This window comes from Aedes aegypti, chromosome 1 (assembly GCF_002204515.2).
Source record: "Aedes aegypti strain LVP_AGWG chromosome 1, AaegL5.0 Primary Assembly, whole genome shotgun sequence".
Classification (NCBI taxonomy): Eukaryota; Metazoa; Arthropoda; class Insecta; order Diptera; family Culicidae; genus Aedes; species Aedes aegypti.
In genome coordinates this window covers 19,913,567-19,931,922 of record NC_035107.1, presented here as the reverse complement: position 1 = coordinate 19,931,922, position 18,356 = coordinate 19,913,567, and the positions used below count along the sequence as shown (strand labels likewise).

The following is an 18,356-nucleotide window of genomic DNA, read 5'->3' as shown; positions in this document are numbered from 1 at the left end:
ATCCATCAATTGTGATTATTCCGATGCTGTGTTAATACATATTTTCTATCAAATAGACAAGCTTAAATATATCAGCAAATACTGTGAATATATGATTATTTCGAATGATTTCTGTACATATCCATGAATGCAGTAAAAATCACTTAGTTCAGTCTGACTAGACAGCGACTGTATGTAAATGACGTTTAGCAGAATAATTAATATTTGCAAAACAATGCAAAACAATTTGAAAGAACGGCCATCATTAAAAGAAGGCAAAATTCTGTTAAAAATATTATCAGCTTAGTGCCAATAATTATTGGAACAGCATAACTCAAAAGAATATCTTATTATTCTAAGAAGGCACCTTCAACCAAATTTCCATAAACAAAACATGCCGTTTTCAATGAAATTGTCCATCATGTGCTTAATTTTTTATGTCAAGCTATCACAAGAACGTTTTCAAAATTGTTATGAGTTTAATGCACATTCTATTGAATATAAATTACTTTTATACATGGATTTTTCAACAATTTTACCCAATTCCCATCTAAGCGTACACCAGTTAGCACGTTGAATACTTTTTGGCAGCAGAATCATGAAAAGCTTTCAGTATGTAGAATACACTACGATTTTTTCGGGGAAATGGTACATTCGAGGAAATAGTTTTCGGGGAAGTGGTTTGGGAAAACGTCATTCAAAGAAATTGCATTCGGGAAAAAGTTTTTTGGGGAAATGTCGGACAATCATATATTTCTAGTTATGCCAAATGGCCATTATGCCAAATGACCCGCTCCCTGTCAAATAGCATTATGCTAAAGGACCATTATGCCAAACAGCGTGATGCCATTTATGTCATACGGAAATATGCCGAATGGGGTAATCGCGCAAAAACATCCATCGCAGAATCTATTTTTAACTATGCATCTTAATGGGATTCTTGATAATATGTAAATTTTAGTAAATGTTATGTACAAAAAAAAATAAAGTAGTAAATGCTATGTAAAATTATATATTTTTATATTGTGCGTAGCGTAGTTTTATTTCCTACAAGAATGATTTCAAATTGATATTGGTCAGATCAATCAGTTGAACGCGTTGTTCTTAAAAAATAATCACCAAATGCTATCTTCTATCGAGAAATCCCTGTATTGATTTTTTGATATAAATTTTAAGCAATTTATGTTTTTTCATACATCTTCTGAGCTAGGAACGTTATTTTACTAAATGGAGTTATTATTTACTGATATTCATGCAAGTTTTGCATAATACGGTTCTAAAGCCCTGTCCAAATAGCCTAAGTTTAGGCCTGAAACATATGTTTACTCAATTGGTTTAAGCCCAAAAATATTATTTTTACCGAATTTAGTACTATACCATTTAATTCCACTAGAGTTTGTATCCTTTGACAGATACGCGTATCTGTCAAAGGATACAAACTCTAGTGGAATTAAATGGTATAGTACTAAATTCGGTTTTTTCATCTACTTATAGGTATTCTACTAAACAGCTCGAAGATTTATTATTATTATTTTTACGGTTTTTGAGATTTTATCACACACCTTAGTTTGAACTCAAGTTTAGGGTGTATTTTGTTTTCCGTGTTTCTTCCGAAATGTCAGATAGGAACAACCCCAGTGTTAAACAGTAACCCCTGTGGCATTTTTATCGACTAAGTGAACGTCAGAAGTTTCAAGCTTCAAATTTGAACCCTCTCTTCAATCAAAGTTTAAATATGATACAGCCGTTATTTGAACGGGACAATCTGTAAAAATAGTAGAAACAGTACGCTCTTATATCGCGTTATAAAAAGTTAATAGTTTTGTCCTTATTTACATAAGAAATGCTTCCCTAGCTTCACTGAGGAAAGATTTTCCTAAGCTTTTCTGCCAGAATGATTATAAGCATCTGAAGAAAATCCTGATTTCCTTAAGGTGAAACATCTCGATATCCAAAGATGGCCGCCGCAATGGCCGACTTGTGCCCCTACTCACGTTTTCGAAGGCACTAAACTGGAGAAATAGTTAGCAAACAGATCTGATCTTCTTATTTTAAGCTTTCTGCCAGTGCACAAAACCAAAATAAAAAGTGCACTGTTGTTCGAAGCTTTCTTCGCGAGATTTGTGCCTTTGAAGTTTTAGTGCAATCTTAAAAAGTGTAACCAAACTGTTTCACCTTAAATAAACTTACTGAACTTTTGGTTGAAGCATCCTAAGCATCATCAATTTAACGAAAAACACTTTCTGGAAAAACAACTATGGTAGGTGTACCAGTTATGGAAAAACGTGATAATTTGATTATTTTCAAAGTTTAAAACATTCTGCGTGTTTTACTAGTTTGATATCAAATGAATTTTAATGCTTAAACATTCAAAAATTTTCAAAATGTGAATATTTTTAAGAAAACACATATGGCCAAATAGGGAACTACTATAGCCATAACTGGTACAATTTTCCTAGTTGGCTTATTGCAGAAGCTCTTTGAGCCTCCACGATATGTATCATAACCTTCTGAATGTATTTTTTATGAAGAAGTCTTGAGCTTACAAGAAATGCTTCTGTGAAAAACTTGTAAGCATCTATAGGAAACACTCGGGGGAAAGTTTTCTGATCTACAGGGAACACCCGTTGACCTTTAGAAAAAAACCTTCCAAAAAAGTCTTGTTTTGAGAAAGAAAATTCGAGATCTTTTGGAAGAGGTTCGACGAACTTTCCAAATTCAACATTTTTGAGTGTCTTAGAGAAGATTCGTGTTCTGTTATGACGAGCTTCTTAAGCTTTTTTGAGAGAAATTTTTCAAACTCCCCGAAAATGCATCGTTCTGGAAAAAGGAAGCTTCTGGGACAAGTTTCTTAAGGTTAGAGAACTTTGCCGAACTTCTAGGTATTTTTTTCCTTAAGCTTGTGAGACATTCTTTCCGTGTTTTTCTGAGGAGTCCAAGATGTTCTCGAAGAAGCTTTCCAACAAGCTTCCAGAACTCCTGATAAAAAAGCTCAAGGGCCACCAAAAACTTCATATAGAAGCTTTTTCAGATTCTTTCAAAAGCTTTAGAAAAACGGTTTATTTGAGCTGTCGGAAAGAAGGGATCCTGGAAAAAGCTTCTTGAGCTTCTTAAGCTGCTAAGACTACCCTCTGAGTTTTCTATAAATGTTTCAGCTCTTCCAAAAGCTTCTGAAAAAAAAAACTTTCTGAGTTTCAAATTCAAGTTTCAAAGAGATATTGAGAGAAGTAGGTAGCCCATGATTTTTTAAAATACGATAGCTTCTGGGACCTTCTGGAGGAAGCCTTCTGAGCTTTTGGAAATAGTTTCCTGAACTTCATATAGAAGCTTGTAGAAAAAGTTTCTTGAGCTTCCAGAAGAAGCTTCCCAAGCTTCCAGAAGATGCATCTTGAATTTTCAGGAGAAACTTTCTGAGCTTCCGGGAGAAGCTTTCAGGAAAAGCTGCCTGCACTTCCGCCAGAAGATTTCTGAACCTCCGGAGGAAGTTTCATGAGCTTCCGGGAGAAGATTGTTGAGCTTCCAGAGGAAGTTTAATGAGCTTTCAGTAGTAGCTTTCTGAGAGCTTCCAGAAGAAGCTTCCATAAACCTTCCGGATGAAGCTTCTTGAGACCTTTCAGATGGAGCTTTTTAAGCTTCCAGGAGAAGCCAATTGAACGTACGGAACAAGCTTCCTGAGCTTCCGGGAGAACCTTTCTGAGCTTCCAAAAGAAGCTGACTGAACTTCTGTGAAAAGCTGCCCTAGCTTCAGGGAAAAGCCTTCTGAACCTCCGGAAGGAGCTTTCTGAGCTTTCTTAAGAAGATTGCTGAGCTTCCAGAGGAAGCTTGCTGAGCTTCCAGAAGAAGTTTCCTGAAAGCTTCCAGAAGAAGCTTCCAAAAGAAGTGTTGGGAAGGGGGGTGATGTCACACTAGATCTTGATAGCAAACGTCAGATTTTGATCGTGTAAGCTTCAAGCTACAAAATTTTATTATTATTATAAGTCCAGAATACATAAACAAATGTTACTCACGATTTTAGTGCACTTCATATGCTTTTGAAGAAATCGTATCGACTGCCCTAGATCCAGATTTTGCTTTCGCTATAAACATGATTAAATTCTTTAGTTTTAGGTACAGCCATAGATTTTCCACATACTTACAATTCAGTTGAGTAATTTTAGATATGATTCGAGTAATTTAAGATTAAGAATACAATAGAAAAAAGGTAGAATAAGGCAGATTAGTTTTCGAACAATACTAGCTGTATAAGGTTGAGGTAATGATGACTTGCAAGTGATGAATTGTTTTTTCTTGTACTATCTACCTATCTGTCGCAGTGACAGGCATGACGGAACGTTCAGGTACGACCTGCTGTACGTTAGTGTTCGCAGCGGCGCTGCACCGAGGGGTGTTGTCGGCACATACCCCCTCCCGTGAACCTAAGTGACGTCCTGGATCTCCTTGTAGGCCTGTAGGTTCACAATCCTCTAAGACGTTCAACACCGCTAGCCTAATAGCAGGTCGCCGTAAAAGTCCACTCGCTGTACGAACTATCGCTTGTCGAACTCTTCCGTCTCTGCCTACGATGGTTTTCTCGATCCGTCCCCGTATCCATTGAGTACGTCCAGTCCCATTCACGATAAGAACCAGATCTCCTTCTGCAAGATCTTTGGTCTCCTTAAACCATTTGTTTCGGCGCGTGATGACTGGCAGATATTCCCTTATCCACCTTTGCCAGAACTCTCCAACGACATGTTGAGCCATTTTCCAACCGCTACGAAGTGTTGCTTGTCCACAAGAAGCGTCGACAACTTCAGATGATCCAGTTTTGTTTCCCGTTGAGCTGCCCAACAGAAAATGGTTGGGGGTCAACGACTCTTGGCTAGCTGATTCCAACGGAATATACGTAAGTGGTCTGGAGTTCACCAGTGCTTCGGCCTCATTTATAATGGTTTCCAAAGTCTCATCGTTGGGCTTACGAGGATGTTCTAGAGCAGAACCTACCGCTGTCTTTATTGATCTAACCAAACGCTCCCACACGCCTCCCATGTGGGGAGAGGCGGGCGGTATGAACTTCCACTTTGTTTCCGCGTTCGTGAAAGTGACTGCGAATTCCTCGTTACTGGCACCGATTTCTTCTTGAAGTTGTTTGTTGGCACCTTGGAAACAAGTGCCGTTATCTGAATAGAAAACAGCTGGAGAACCACGGCGTGAAACAAATCTTCGGACAGCCATAATACAGGATTCTGTTGAAAGACTGTGCACTATTTCCATATGAACAGCTCGAATGGAGAGACAGGTAAAAAGGGCTATCCAACGTTTTGCATGACTTCGACCAACCTTGACGAGTACTGGCCCGAAATAGTCCAGGCCAACATACGTAAACGGACGCACGAAGGGTTCCAGTCTCTCATCGGGAAGTGGCGCCATTACAGGTGGTTTTGGAAGGGCCTTATTTATCCGACACCATATACAACGACTTGCTACTCTTTGCACAAGAGATCTCAACTTTGAAATCTCGAAACGTTGGCGCAGTTCGTTTATAATTGTTTCCCTATTGGCGTGTCGATAATTACAGTGAAACCAGTCGATGATCAAGATTGTTATAGGGTGTTCCTTGGGCAAAATAACTGGGTATCTTGCATCAAATGGTAGATGTTTGGCCAACCCAATACGACCTCGCATTCTCAGTACTCCATTGGTGTCCATGTACGGCCATGTTTTGAAAATTGAGCTGGATTTCGGAACAGTTGCATGTTTGGCTTCTGGTGAGCCAATTGTTTTCCGCAGTATAGACCGCTCTTCTGGAAAAGCTTCCTGTTGTGCCATTTTCCATAGAAGAATCTCAGCTAGTGCCAACTCTTCTTGGGTGAGTATTTGGCGATGTAGCTTCTGACCAACATTCCGAAGACGCAAACTGTTGGCAAAACGGATAACGTACGCAACTACGCGATGGAGCTTTTTCCATCTGCTGAATCGAGTGTAGTTTATCACTGGCTCGTAATTCCAATGTGTCTGAACACGCCGAATTTCCTCATGTGTAGTAGTTGTGCAACGCTGCTCGGGCCACGACGCTTCGTCCAGGTGTAAGAACCTAGGTCCCTTGAACCAGTGGCTATTACGATCAAGATTCGGGCCGGTTTTCCACTTTGTTGCATCGTCGGAAACATTTAGTTTGGATTCTACCCATCTCCACTCCTGTGGTTCGCTGAGAGTTAGAATTTCTCCTACTCGTACCGACACAAACTTATGGAACTTCCTATGGTCTGAACGGATCCAGGCCAATACTGTAGTAGAGTCACTCCAAAAGAATCGTTTAGACACCGGAAGAGAGTGGTATTCGAGAATAGCAGCAACAAAACGTACTCCTAGGACTGCTGCTTTCAGTTCAAGCCGTGGCGTTGACAAAGTCTTCAGAGGCGCTACTTTACTTTTGGTTCCTACCAGTGCTGTTTGGATATGGCCATCATACACTAGTCGGAAATACACCACACAAGTGTATGCGATATCGCTGGCGTCAACGAACGTGTGGACTTGTAGATCGTCAATGTTGGATGGAAACGGCGAGAAATAGCACCGGGGAATCTTCAGTTCATCTAGTTTCGGGAAAAATGATACCCATCGACGCCATTTTTGGTTCAGGTCTTCGTTGATCGGTTCATCCCATCCCGTTCCAGCTGCCCATGTCCCTTGAATAATTACCTTCCCATGTACAAGAAAATGTGAGACGAGTCCTAGAGGGTCAAAGAGGCTCATCACAACCTTTAATATCTCTCGCTTGGTAGGGATGTAGGCTTCATTAAGAATGGAGCGTAAATCGTCCCGTAGATTAAAGGAGTAGGAGAAGCTGTCATTTTTGGGGTCCCAAGTCATGCCAAGAACAGACTGACTGCTAGAATTTCTCTCCAGCATAAGTTCTTTCGGTTCTGCAGCTATTTTTTCTCCTATTTCTCGAAGGAGTTCCGTGGAGTTCGAACGGAAACCACGAATCTCGAAGCCTCCCTGCGAGTGAATCAGTGTAACTTCCCTCACTACGTCTGTGGCTTCTTCTACGGTCATAAAACTATCTAAATAGTCATCGACGTAATGACCTTTTATTATTGCTGTAGCTCCACGTGGATAGAGTTCGGCAAACTCCTGCGCATTTAAGTTTTTCACGTATTGCGCAGAAGCAGGTGAGCATGTTGCCCCGAATGTTGCTACGTCCATGACGTAGACCGCTATAGGATCACCTGGATTATTTCGCCAAAGGAAGCACTGCGCCATCCGATCTTGTTCACGGATTAAGAGTTGGTGAAACATCTCTTTGATGTCACCGCAGACTGCTATGGGATATTGGCGAAATCGGCTAAGGACTGCTGGAAGTGGAGTTAGAAGATCCGGCCCTTTCAGTAGTTTTGAGTTAAAGGAGACTCCGTCCACCATCGCTGCCGCATCCCACACCAGTCGTATCTTGTTAGGTTTCTTGGGGTGGACAACTACTCCTAACGGCAAAAACCACACTCGTTTGCGATTTGTGTTCTCCAGTTCCAAATCAGTAGCCTTGTGGGCATAACCCTTTTTCAAATATTCATCGATTTTTTCACGAACTCGTTCTCGTAAAGATGAATTTTTGTTCAATTTCCGTTCTAAAGCCTTCAATCGACGAACAGCCATTGGGTAGCTATCCGGAAACTCAGGATTGTCGTTTCGCCACAGTAGTCCAGTTTCGAACCCGTATTTGGTACGCTTCGTCGTTTGTTGCAATATAGTTCTCGCACGTATTTCGTCATCGGATTCTAACAATTCCGATTGTCCGCATACTCCAGCTTCCTCCAGTGCAAAATATTCACGAAGCTGCTCGTTGAGCAAACGATCGCTATCGACAGGTGCGGCGACATGGAAATGAACTACAGCACGTGGTGACGGTGAACCAGTCAAGCAGCCATATACGCTCCAACCCAGTCGGCACTTTGCTGCTATCGGATCGGTAACTCCGCCTTCGCGAACTTTAAGGGGAACAACCAGGCGGAGGTTGTCCAATCCAATGAGCAACTTTGGTTGAATTAGCTCATAGTCCTTTAGGGGAAGGCCACGCAAATGTGGATATTGTACACACAGTTCTCCGTACTTCATCGTTTGGGTGGGTAATACTAAGCAGCTCACTGTCCTAACTTCACGCAGTTTATATCGGTTTAAGCTGTCCTCCCCGGAGATTTCTAGCTGAATGCGTTGCGATCTTCGTTCTTCCCGTGTTATCTTGCCGGTCCACTGCAGAGTAAGTGGTTCTGCGGGCCCGGATACGCCCAAACGATTTGCGATTGCCTCCTCCAAGAACGTGTTTGACGAACCTTCGTCGATAAAGGCAAATACGATTTCCTGACGATTCTTTGCATAGAGCACTACTGGAACCACACGAAACATAGGAGAAACCCCACCATTATGCATAAGATGATTGATGGAGACATTGGTGGTAGTTTGGGAAGAGGGGGGATGGAGAAGTGTATGGTGTTTTTCGCGACAACCTTCAAACTCACATCCCTGCCAAGATTTACACGGCCACTTGCCGTGACCGTTCAAACAAGTACAGCATAGCCCCTTCTGATGGACGACTTCCCAGCGCTCATCGACGTTCATCGCCTTAAACCTATGGCAATCTGCCACTCGGTGTCCCTCGCGTTCACATGCTGCGCATGGCTTACCTGACTTCCTCTGGCCTGATGATGAATTCAGATGCCCTGAATATGATGACGTCAAAGAATGGGTGTGTAATGAACTCTTCTCCTTTAATCGTCGTTGTTCACCCCTGAAGCTTTGAGCTGAGGTCGGCAATTCGAAAGTCACTTGGCTAGCAGCGTCCACTAACCTCGTCATGAAATCACCGAACGTTGCAAGAGTCGGATACGAATGCTTGCCCTTGAAGATTGCCCAGTCCATTTTTAGCGAACCAGGCAGTTTCTCAACTAACTCCTGCATCAGTACGGGGTTGGCCAAGTGTGTGTATTGCTTCGCCGCTTTAAGATGGTCCACAAGATTTTGGACCACTAGCCCGAACTCGATTACTGTCTCGAGGCGGTCTTGTTTGGGAGCTGCAGTGCGATGCACCTTCTCGATAAGGGTTCTTATCAGCAACTCCGGTCTGCCATACAGTGTATGCAATGTGTTGATGACTTGTGGGACACTCGAGGGAAGAAGGAGCCGACTACGCACGGACTCGAGCGCATGGCCTCTTAGGCATCGCTGTAACCGAATCAAATTTTCGGCATCGGTATACCCACAAGCTGCTGTTGATTGCTCGAAACTTGAGAAGAAGATTGGCCAATCTTCAGGATTGCCGGAAAAACTCGGCAACTCCTTCCCCATGACTTGCCTGGCTGCAAGTTGACTCGCACTAAGTGCCACGGGAAACGCTACCTCCTCCGGATTCGGTTGTGACAATTCAAACGGCCAATGCTCATACGGCCGGTTGGAATTTCGTGGTTGTTGCGGTTCTGATTCTGGCGGAAGTTGTTGGCCGGCACCCAGGTGGGACTGCACCGGACGATGGATGAGAAATGAGTGCTGATCTTGGTTGAATCGTTGATTGGTTAGATTTTCACTATTCACTTTTCTCTGCGGTAGTGTCTTCTGTCGTAGATTTGGATTTACATATTCCTGGACGGCTACCGGTACGCTGTGGTCTGGATCTTGGAGGGTGATCCTGGAGACGTGCTGTTCTAGATCGTGTTCGGTTATTGATTGATGAGTCGGTAGCAGTATGTCTCGTCTGGCCAACGGTGAATCTTCTGGATCGTTCTTCTTAGAATCGTCGCACTGTTGCAGCCAACTGGCTACCTGCTCTATCGAATCTGGAATCGATTCTCCTCTGCTGCTGCACTCGCTCAGCTGTCGTGTGATGGCGTTCTTCTTCTCCAGGGACTCCTTTCTGATAGTCTGCTGCCTTCTTTGGTAATCCTTTTCCTCTTGAAGTTTTCGCTGTCGCAACTTTGCTTCTGCAGCCAGTAGTGCCTTCCTCTCTTCCAGCAGACGTTCCTCTTCCTCCATTTCCTTCTTCCTCATCGATTCCTGGGCCTCCAATTCTTGCTCCTTCAGTTGCTGTTCTTCTTCAACGAGCTTCATCTGCGCCTGTAAGCGAGCGGCGCGGATGCTCGAAGTCGTACTATGGGCGCTTCGAGAGAATTGAGATGCTAATTGGGTCACTTTATTGACAGGCTTCAGGCCGGATTTGGCCACTGACGACCGCAACGATCTCCCTTCCGAGGGTGGTGGTTTCAGGTTACGAGATGTCGATGCCGTAGGGACGGCAGTTCTGGATTTGCACTCGTTGCAGAAGTAGGGCCGATTTTGGACTGATTCATCCACCCCCGCGCAGTCGAAATGCTCCCAGAGCTTACAGCCATCACAAGCTACCCATTTTTCTTCATGGGTATCTGGCCGTGTACAGGACTTACAGCTATATCCAGCGGGCTTTTGATGTTTCTCCATTTTGGAACCCCGTGAAATAAAATCCTTGAAGATTTTGTTGGGAAGGGGGGTGATGTCACACTAGATCTTGATAGCAAACGTCAGATTTTGATCGTGTAAGCTTCAAGCTACAAAATTTTATTATTATTATAAGTCCAGAATACATAAACAAATGTTACTCACGATTTTAGTGCACTTCATATGCTTTTGAAGAAATCGTATCGACTGCCCTAGATCCAGATTTTGCTTTCGCTATAAACATGATTAAATTCTTTAGTTTTAGGTACAGCCATAGATTTTCCACATACTTACAATTCAGTTGAGTAATTTTAGATATGATTCGAGTAATTTAAGATTAAGAATACAATAGAAAAAAGGTAGAATAAGGCAGATTAGTTTTCGAACAATACTAGCTGTATAAGGTTGAGGTAATGATGACTTGCAAGTGATGAATTGTTTTTTCTTGTACTATCTACCTATCTGTCGCAGTGACAGGCATGACGGAACGTTCAGGTACGACCTGCTGTACGTTAGTGTTCGCAGCGGCGCTGCACCGAGGGGTGTTGTCGGCACAAGAAGCTTGTTGAGCTTCCCGAAGATGCTTTTGCTGTTTGCCATGAGAAGCTTTTTGAGATTCCAGAAGATGCTTCCCGAGCTTCCAGAGGTAGCTTCCTGAGCTTCCAGAAGAAGCTTCCTGAGCTTGCAGGAGAAGCTGCCTGAGCTTCCAGAAGAAGCTGCCTGAACTTCCGGGAGAAGCTGTCTGAGCTTCCAGGAAAAACTTCCTGAGCTACCGGGATAAGTTTCCTGATCTTCCTGGAGAAGATTCCTGAGCTTCCGAGAGAAACTTCCTGAGCTTCCAGAAGATGCTTCCTAAGCTTCCAGAAGAAACTCCCTGAGCGTCCAGAAGAAGCTTTTAAAGCTTTTAGAAGAAACTTCCTGAGAGCTTCCAGAAGAAGCTTCCTGAGAGCTTCCAGAAAAAGCTTCCCAGGCTTCCAGAAGAAGCTTCCCAAGCTTCCAGAAGAAGCTTCCCAAGCTTCCAGAAGAAGCTTCCCAAGCTTCCAGAAGAAGCTTCCCAAGCTTCCAGAAGAAGCTTGCCAAGCTTCCAAAGCTTCCAGAAGAAGCTTCCCAAGTTTCCAGAAGAAGCTTCCCAAGCTTCGAGGGAAAATTTCCAATTTCAGAAGAAGCTTTCTAAGCTTCCAGAAGAAGCTTCCTGAGCTGCCAGAAGAAGCCTCCTGAGCTTCCAGGAGAAGCTTCCATAACTCCCAGCTTTCTGAGCTTCCAGGAGAAGCTTCCTGAGCTTTCAGGAGAAGCTTCCTGAGCTTCCCAGAGAAGCTTCCTGAGCTTCCAGGAGAAGCTTCCTGAGCTTCCAGGAGAAGCTTCGTGAGCTTCTAGGAAAAGCTGTCTGAACTTCCAGAAAAAACTCCCTGAGTGTCCAGGAGAAGCTTCCTGAGCTTCCAGAAGAAGCTTCTTGAGCTTCCAGAAGAAGCTTCCTTAGCTTCCAGAAGAAGCTTCCAAAGCTTCCTGAGTTTCCTGAAGAAGATTCCTAAGCTTCGAGGAAAAATTTACAATTTCAGAAAAAGCTTTCTAAGCTTCCAGAAGAAGCTTCCTGAGCTGCCAGAAGAAGCCTCCTGTGCTTCCAAGAGAAGCTTCCTGAGCTTCCAGGAGAAGCTTCCTGAGTTTCCAGGAGAAGCTTCTAGGAGAAGCTTCCTGAGCTTCCAGGAGAAGCTTCCTGAGCTTCCGGGAGAAGCTTCCGGAGCTTTCAGAAGAAGCTTCTTGAGCTTCCAGAAGAAGCTTCCTGAGTTTCCTGAAGAAGCTTCCCAAGCTTCGAGGGAATATTTCCAATTTCAGAAGAAGCTTCCTGAGCTGCCAAAAGAAGCCTCCTGAGCTTCCAGGAGAAGCTTCCTGAGCTTCCAGAAGAAGTTTCCTGAGCTTCCAGAAGAAGCTTCCTGAGCTTCCAGAAGAAGCTTCTTGAGCTTCCAGAAGAAGCTTCCTTAGCTTCCAGAAGAAGCTTCCAAAGCTTCCTGAGTTTCCTGAAGAAGATTCCTAAGCTTCGAGGAAAAATTTACAATTTCAGAAAAAGCTTTCTAAGCTTCCAGAAGAAGCTTCCTGAGCTGCCAGAAGAAGCCTCCTGTGCTTCCAAGAGAAGCTTCCTGAGCTTCCAGGAGAAGCTTCCTGAGTTTCCAGGAGAAGCTTCTAGGAGAAGCTTCCTGAGCTTCCAGGAGAAGCTTCCTGAGCTTCCGGGAGAAGCTTCCGGAGCTTTCAGAAGAAGCTTCTTGAGCTTCCAGAAGAAGCTTCCTGAGTTTCCTGAAGAAGCTTCCCAAGCTTCGAGGGAATATTTCCAATTTCAGAAGAAGCTTCCTGAGCTGCCAAAAGAAGCCTCCTGAGCTTCCAGGAGAAGCTTCCTGAGCTGCCATAAGAAGCTTCCTGAGCTTCTACAAGAAGCTTCCTGAGCTTCTACGAGAAGCTTCCTGAGCTTCTACGAGAAGCTTCCTGAGCTTCTACGAGAAGCTTCCTGAGCTTCTACGAGAAGTTTCGTGAGCTTCCAGGAAAAGCTGTCTGAACTTCCAGAAGAAACTCCCTGAGTGTCCAGGAGAAGCTTCCTGAGCTTCCAGAAGAAGTTTCCAAAGCTTCCAGAAGAAGCTTCCAAAGCTTCCAAGGCTTCCAGAAGAAGCTTCCAAAGCTTCCTAAGTTTCCAGAGCTTCCAGGAGAAGTTTCTTGAGCTTCCAGAAAAAGCTTCCTGAGCTTCCATAAAAAGCTTGTCGAGCTTTCCGTAAAAGCTTGTTGAACTTCCAGAAAAAGCTTGCTGAGTTTTCCGAAGAAGTTTGCTGAGCTTCCCGCAGAAGCTTGCTATGCTTCTTGAATAAGCTTTGTTGAACTTCCGGGAGAAACTTCCTAAGCTTCCCAAAAAAGCTTCCTGAGCTTCCCGAAAAAGCTCGCTGAGCTTACCGAAGAAGTTTGCTGAGCTTTCAGGAGAAGCTTCCTGAGCCTCCTGAAAAAGTTTTCTGAGATTCCAGGAGAAGCTTACTGAATATCCGGGAGAGGCTTCTTGAGCTACCGGGAGAAGCTTCCTGAGCGTTAGGGAGAGGCTTCCTGAGCTTCTAAAAGAGCTTCTTGAGAGCTTCCAGAAGAGGCTTCCGGAGAACTTCCAGAAACATCTTCTTGAGAGCTTCCAGAGAACCTTACTGAGAGCTTTAAGAAGAGTTTCCAGCCTTGAGAGCTTCGAGAAGAAGCTCCCTGAGAACTTCCAGAAGAAGCTTCCAGAGCTTCCATAAAAGCTTCCTAAGACCCCCTGAAAAAGCTTTTTGAGAGCTTCCAAAAGAAGCTTCTTAAGAACTAAGTTTCATTAAAGCTTCCAGAAGAAGCTTCCTAAGCTCAAAAAAACTTTCTAAGCTTGCAGAAAAACCTTTCTGAGCTTTCAGAAGCTTCCTAAGCTTCTAAAAGAAGCTTCCTAAGCTTCTAAAAGAAGCTTCCTAAGCTTCTAAAAGAAGCTTCCTAAGCTTCCAGAAGAAGCTTCCTAAGCTTTCAGAAAAAGCTTCCTAAGCTTCCAGAAAAAGCATCATAAGCTTCCAGAAGAAGCCCTTCATGAGAAGCTTCCTGAGCTTCCAGGAGAAGCTTCCAGAAAAGGTTTCCTAAGCTTCCAGGAGAAGCTTCCTAAGCTTCCAGGGGAAGCTTCCTAAGCTTCCAGGAGAAGCTTCCTAAGCTTCCAGGAGAAGTTTCCTGGCTTCCAGGAGAAGCTTCCTGAGCTTCCAGAAGAAGATCCTAAGCTTTCAGAAGAAACATCCTGAGTTTTCAGAAGAAACATCCTGAGCTCTCAGCAGATGCTTGCTAAGCTTCCAGAAGAAAATTCCTGAGCTACCAAAGAAGCTTCCTGAGCTCTCGGAAGAAGCTTGCTGAGCTTCTGGGAGAAGCTTGCTGAACCTGCGGGACAAGCTTCCTGAGCTTCCAGAAAAAGCTTCCTAAGCTTTCTGAAGGAGCTTCTTAAGCTTCCAGAAGAAGCATCCTGAGCTCTCAGCAGAAGCTTCCTAAGCTTCAAGAAGAAGGTTCATGAGCTTCCAGAAGAAGCTTCTTGAGCTTCTAAAGAAAATTTCCTGAGCTTCCAGAAGATGTTTCCTGAGCTTCCAGAAGAAGCTTTCAAAGCTTCCAGAAGAAGCTTTCAAAGCTTCCAGAAGAAGCTTTCAAAGCTTCCAGAAGAAGCTTCCTGAGATTCCAAAAGAAGCTTCCTGAGCTCTCGGCAGAAGCTTGCTGAACCTCCGGAACAAGCTTCCTGAGCTTCCAGAAAAAGCTTCCTGAGCTTCCAGAATAAGCTTCCTAAGCTTTCTGAAGGAGCTTCTTAAGCTTCCAGAAGAAGCATCCTGAGTTCTCAGCAGAAGCTTCCTGCGCTTTCAGAAGAAGCTACCTGAGCTCTCAGCAGAAGCTTCCTAAGCTTCAAGAAGAAGGTTCATGAGCTACCAGAAGAAGCTTCTTGAGCTTCCAAAGAAAATTTCCTGAGCTTCCAGAAGATGCTTCCTGAGCTTCCAGAAGAAGCTCTCAAAGCTTCCAGAAGAAGCTTTCAAAGCTTCCAGAAGAAGCTTCCTGAGATTCCAAAAGAAGCTTCCTGAGCTCTCGGCAGAAGCTTGCTGAACCTCCGGAACAAGCTTCCTGAGCTTCCAGAAAAAGCTTCCTGAGCTTCCAGAATAAGCTTCCTAAGCTTTCTGAAGGAGCTTCTTAAGCTTCCAGAAGAAGCATCCTGAGTTCTCAGCAGAAGCTTCCTAAGCTTCAAGAAGAAGGTTCATGAGCTTCCAGAAGAAGCTTCTTGAGCTTCCAAAGAAAATTTCCTGAGCTTCCAGAAGCTGCTTCCTGAGCTTCCAGAAGAAGCTTTCAAAGCTTCCAGAAGAAGCTTTCAAAGCTTCCAGAAGAAGCTTCCTGAGATTCCAAAAGAAGCTTCCTGAGCTCTCGGCAGAAGCTTGCTGAACCTCCGGAACAAGCTTCCTGAGCTTCCAGAAAAAGCTTCCTGAGCTTCCAGAATAAGCTTCCTAAGCTTTCTGAAGGAGCTTCTTAAGCTTCCAGAAGAAGCTTCCTGAGCTCTCAGCAGTAGCTTCCTAAGCTTCAAGAAGATCCTTAGCTTCCAGATGAAGCTTCCAGAACAAGCTTCCTGAGCTTCCAGAAGAAATTCAGAATAGCTAACAGAGAAAAAAAAGCTTTCTAAGCTCCTGGTAGAAACTATCTGAGCTTCCAGGAGATGCTTCCTGAGCTTCTAAGAAAAGTTTCCTGAGCTTCCAGGAGAAGCTTTCTGAGTTCCATCAGAAGCTTTCTGAGCTTCCAGCACAAGCTTCCGGATGAGGCTTGAAAGCTTGAAGTAAACGCTTCCGGAAGAAGTTTCATTAGTTTTCAGAACAAGCTTCCTGAGCTTCCAAAAGAAGCTTTCAATGCTTCCAGAATAAGCTTCCTAAGCTCTCAGAAAAAGCTTCCTAAGCTTATCGGAAAAGCTTCCACCAGAAGCTTCCTTAGCTTCCAGCACAAGATTCCTATGTTTCGAACAGAAGCTTCATTAGCTGTCACCAAAATCTTAAGGTTTCAGCAAAAACTTCCTTAGCTTTCAGTTAACCCTCTAATACCCAAATTTTTATTTTCGATTTAAGTATTATTTTTCGTTATCTAAAATCGTTCTGAACACGTTTTGGGCATTTATTTATTTTTATTCGCAAATTTTTGAATTTTGGTTTTTGATTTTTATAATTTTTATTTCTGAACATCCCTAGCTTTTTTCATTTTTTCTTGAAGCCTTTTCTAGTTGTTGTTTTTTGGCAATAATAAAAAATTTAAATTGTTACGGTATTTTTAAAAATATTAAATTTATATTTTTTTTTTTCGGAGCGTATTTTATTTTGCGTGTAACTAACGGAAAAACAGGTTTGAAATGATTTTAATACCACCAGGCTCTTCATTTGTGATAGGTTAATCGTAGAAAAATATAAAAGGTAGATTTTTTTATATAACACGTTAAATGAAGCCCAGGCATTTGTAGGTTATATAAGAATGCAATTTTTCAAACAATTTCTAAAAATACAAAAAAGTTTCAAAAGTCATAAAAAACTTTTATTATATGCGTGTTATGAGTCAAGGTATAAGCCAAAAATAAAAACATTTTGATTTCCGAGCTACGAAAAAATACATAAAATTCCAAAGTGTACCCCGTCTAAAGGCGGGGTTGGGTATTAGAGGGTTAAAGCTTCCTATGCTTCTTTTGTTTGTGAAACAAGCTTGCTAGGCTGCCAAGAGAAATTTCTTGGGCTTTAAGAATTAGCCTCCCAAGTTTCCAGATGAAGCTTCTTTGGCTTATGGAAGAAGTTTCTTAAGCTTCGACAATAAGTTTACTAATCTTACGAAACAACCTTCCAGATGAAATGACAGTTTTTGAGAGAAGCTTCCGAACGAAGCTACAGATTTTTTCTCGAAAGCAGATTTAAGAGTGTATGATGATTGTTTGCTGAGCTCCCAGTTTTCGTGATATTTTTATCCGAACGGAAATCGGCCCCACCGTTATCTGACTCTGAGCATCATAATACTTTGGTAACTAACCAAACCCAATCGAATGGAAAAATGTATGGTGTTTCTGTTCCTCTCAACTTGATTGTATTAAATCTCTCTTAGTTCTAGAGTCTTTTCCATGAATTGAAAACTTATTTTATTCATGTAAATATTTCCATTACTTGTGTTTTTCTAGTGAATTCTTTCATAAAAATGGTTTCTAACAAAAGCTTCCAGCAATAAAAATTACTAACCGCCAACCGCTGTTTACTAATTTACCAATTATTGTATTTTTTCTCTTTTTCTTATTTTCATATGTGTAAAAAAATCCAAAACCGCTTGATAATGTGTGCGCGTGTGTGATGGCTGCTACTTCTGCATGATTCTGCGCTTATTCTTTTTGATTTCTGCGCGGCTTCCATAAAATACCACCGTTTTGCTAATTGTTCCGTTACTTTTGTTCCTGTTTTTTTGTTATCGCTAATCAATTGGTTTTTGCTTTCTGTACAAATCGAAATTATAATACTTTGCTTTTGCTTTCCGGTTGCTTTCAATTTGAAACAATAATCTTTCTTTATCGCTAACTTGCTCGTGTGTATGTAAAATCATCATTCTTTGAAACAAAAAAAAAAACTCTTGCTTTTTAACTTGAACGGTTGAACTTTGTTGAGAGAAGGTGGTTCTTATGGGTATTACCGACCACGTCGTAATAATTTTGCAGTGACCACGCCGCTGTTCGGCAGCAGCAGAAGCTACGTCGACCCGCACACCTACGAGGACCCCAACCAGGCGATTCGCGAGTTTGCCCGGGAAATCGATGCCAGCTACATCACGATCGAGGCCATCATCGGTAAGTTGATGCCTTTCAAAGCTGTGAGTCCAGTTCTAATGTTCTCGATGTCGTTTCAGGTGGCGGTGAGTTCGGCGACGTCTGCCGAGGGCGGCTCAAGATCCCGCCGAACTTTGTGCAGGAGATCGACGTTGCCATCAAGACGCTGAAGCCGGGCTCGTCGGAGAAGGCCCGGTGTGACTTCCTGACCGAGGCGTCCATCATGGGTCAGTTCGACCATCCGAACGTGATCTACCTGCAGGGGGTGGTGACCCGGTCGAATCCGGTCATGATCATCACCGAGTACATGGAGAACGGCAGCCTGGACACGTTCCTCCGGGCCAACGACGGCAAGTTCCAGACGCTGCAGCTGATCGGGATGCTGCGGGGGATTGCGGCCGGGATGTCCTATCTCAGCGACATGAACTACGTGCACCGGGACCTGGCGGCGCGGAACGTTCTAGTTAATTCCTCACTAGTGTGTAAGATTGCCGACTTTGGGCTGTCGCGGGAGATCGAGAACGCGAGCGATGCGTACACGACGAGGGTGAGTACCTAGTTTTCTAGCTTCATAGTTACATAGGAATAACTGGTTATTCCAGTGATTCATTTTCTTGTGAAG

At 43.2% G+C, this 18,356-nt stretch overlaps 1 protein-coding gene across 10 annotated transcripts in view; it reads left to right on the top strand.

Moving 5' to 3' along the window:
- LOC5570397 (ephrin type-B receptor 5) overlaps positions 1 to 18,356 on the top strand; it is a 383,576-nt gene that overhangs the window by 341,951 nt on the left and 23,269 nt on the right. For 5 of the 10 annotated variants that reach the window (XM_021839083.1, XM_021839080.1, XM_021839082.1 and 2 more), the window contains 2 exons: positions 17,627 to 17,755; positions 17,815 to 18,281. In XM_021839083.1, the coding sequence (XP_021694775.1) occupies positions 17,627 to 17,755; positions 17,815 to 18,281 (596 nt within the window). Of the gene's footprint in view, positions 1 to 17,581; positions 17,756 to 17,814; positions 18,282 to 18,356 lie in introns of all 10 variants that reach the window. The other 5 variants (XM_021839081.1, XM_021839078.1, XM_021839075.1 and 2 more) reach the window with 1 other exon arrangement.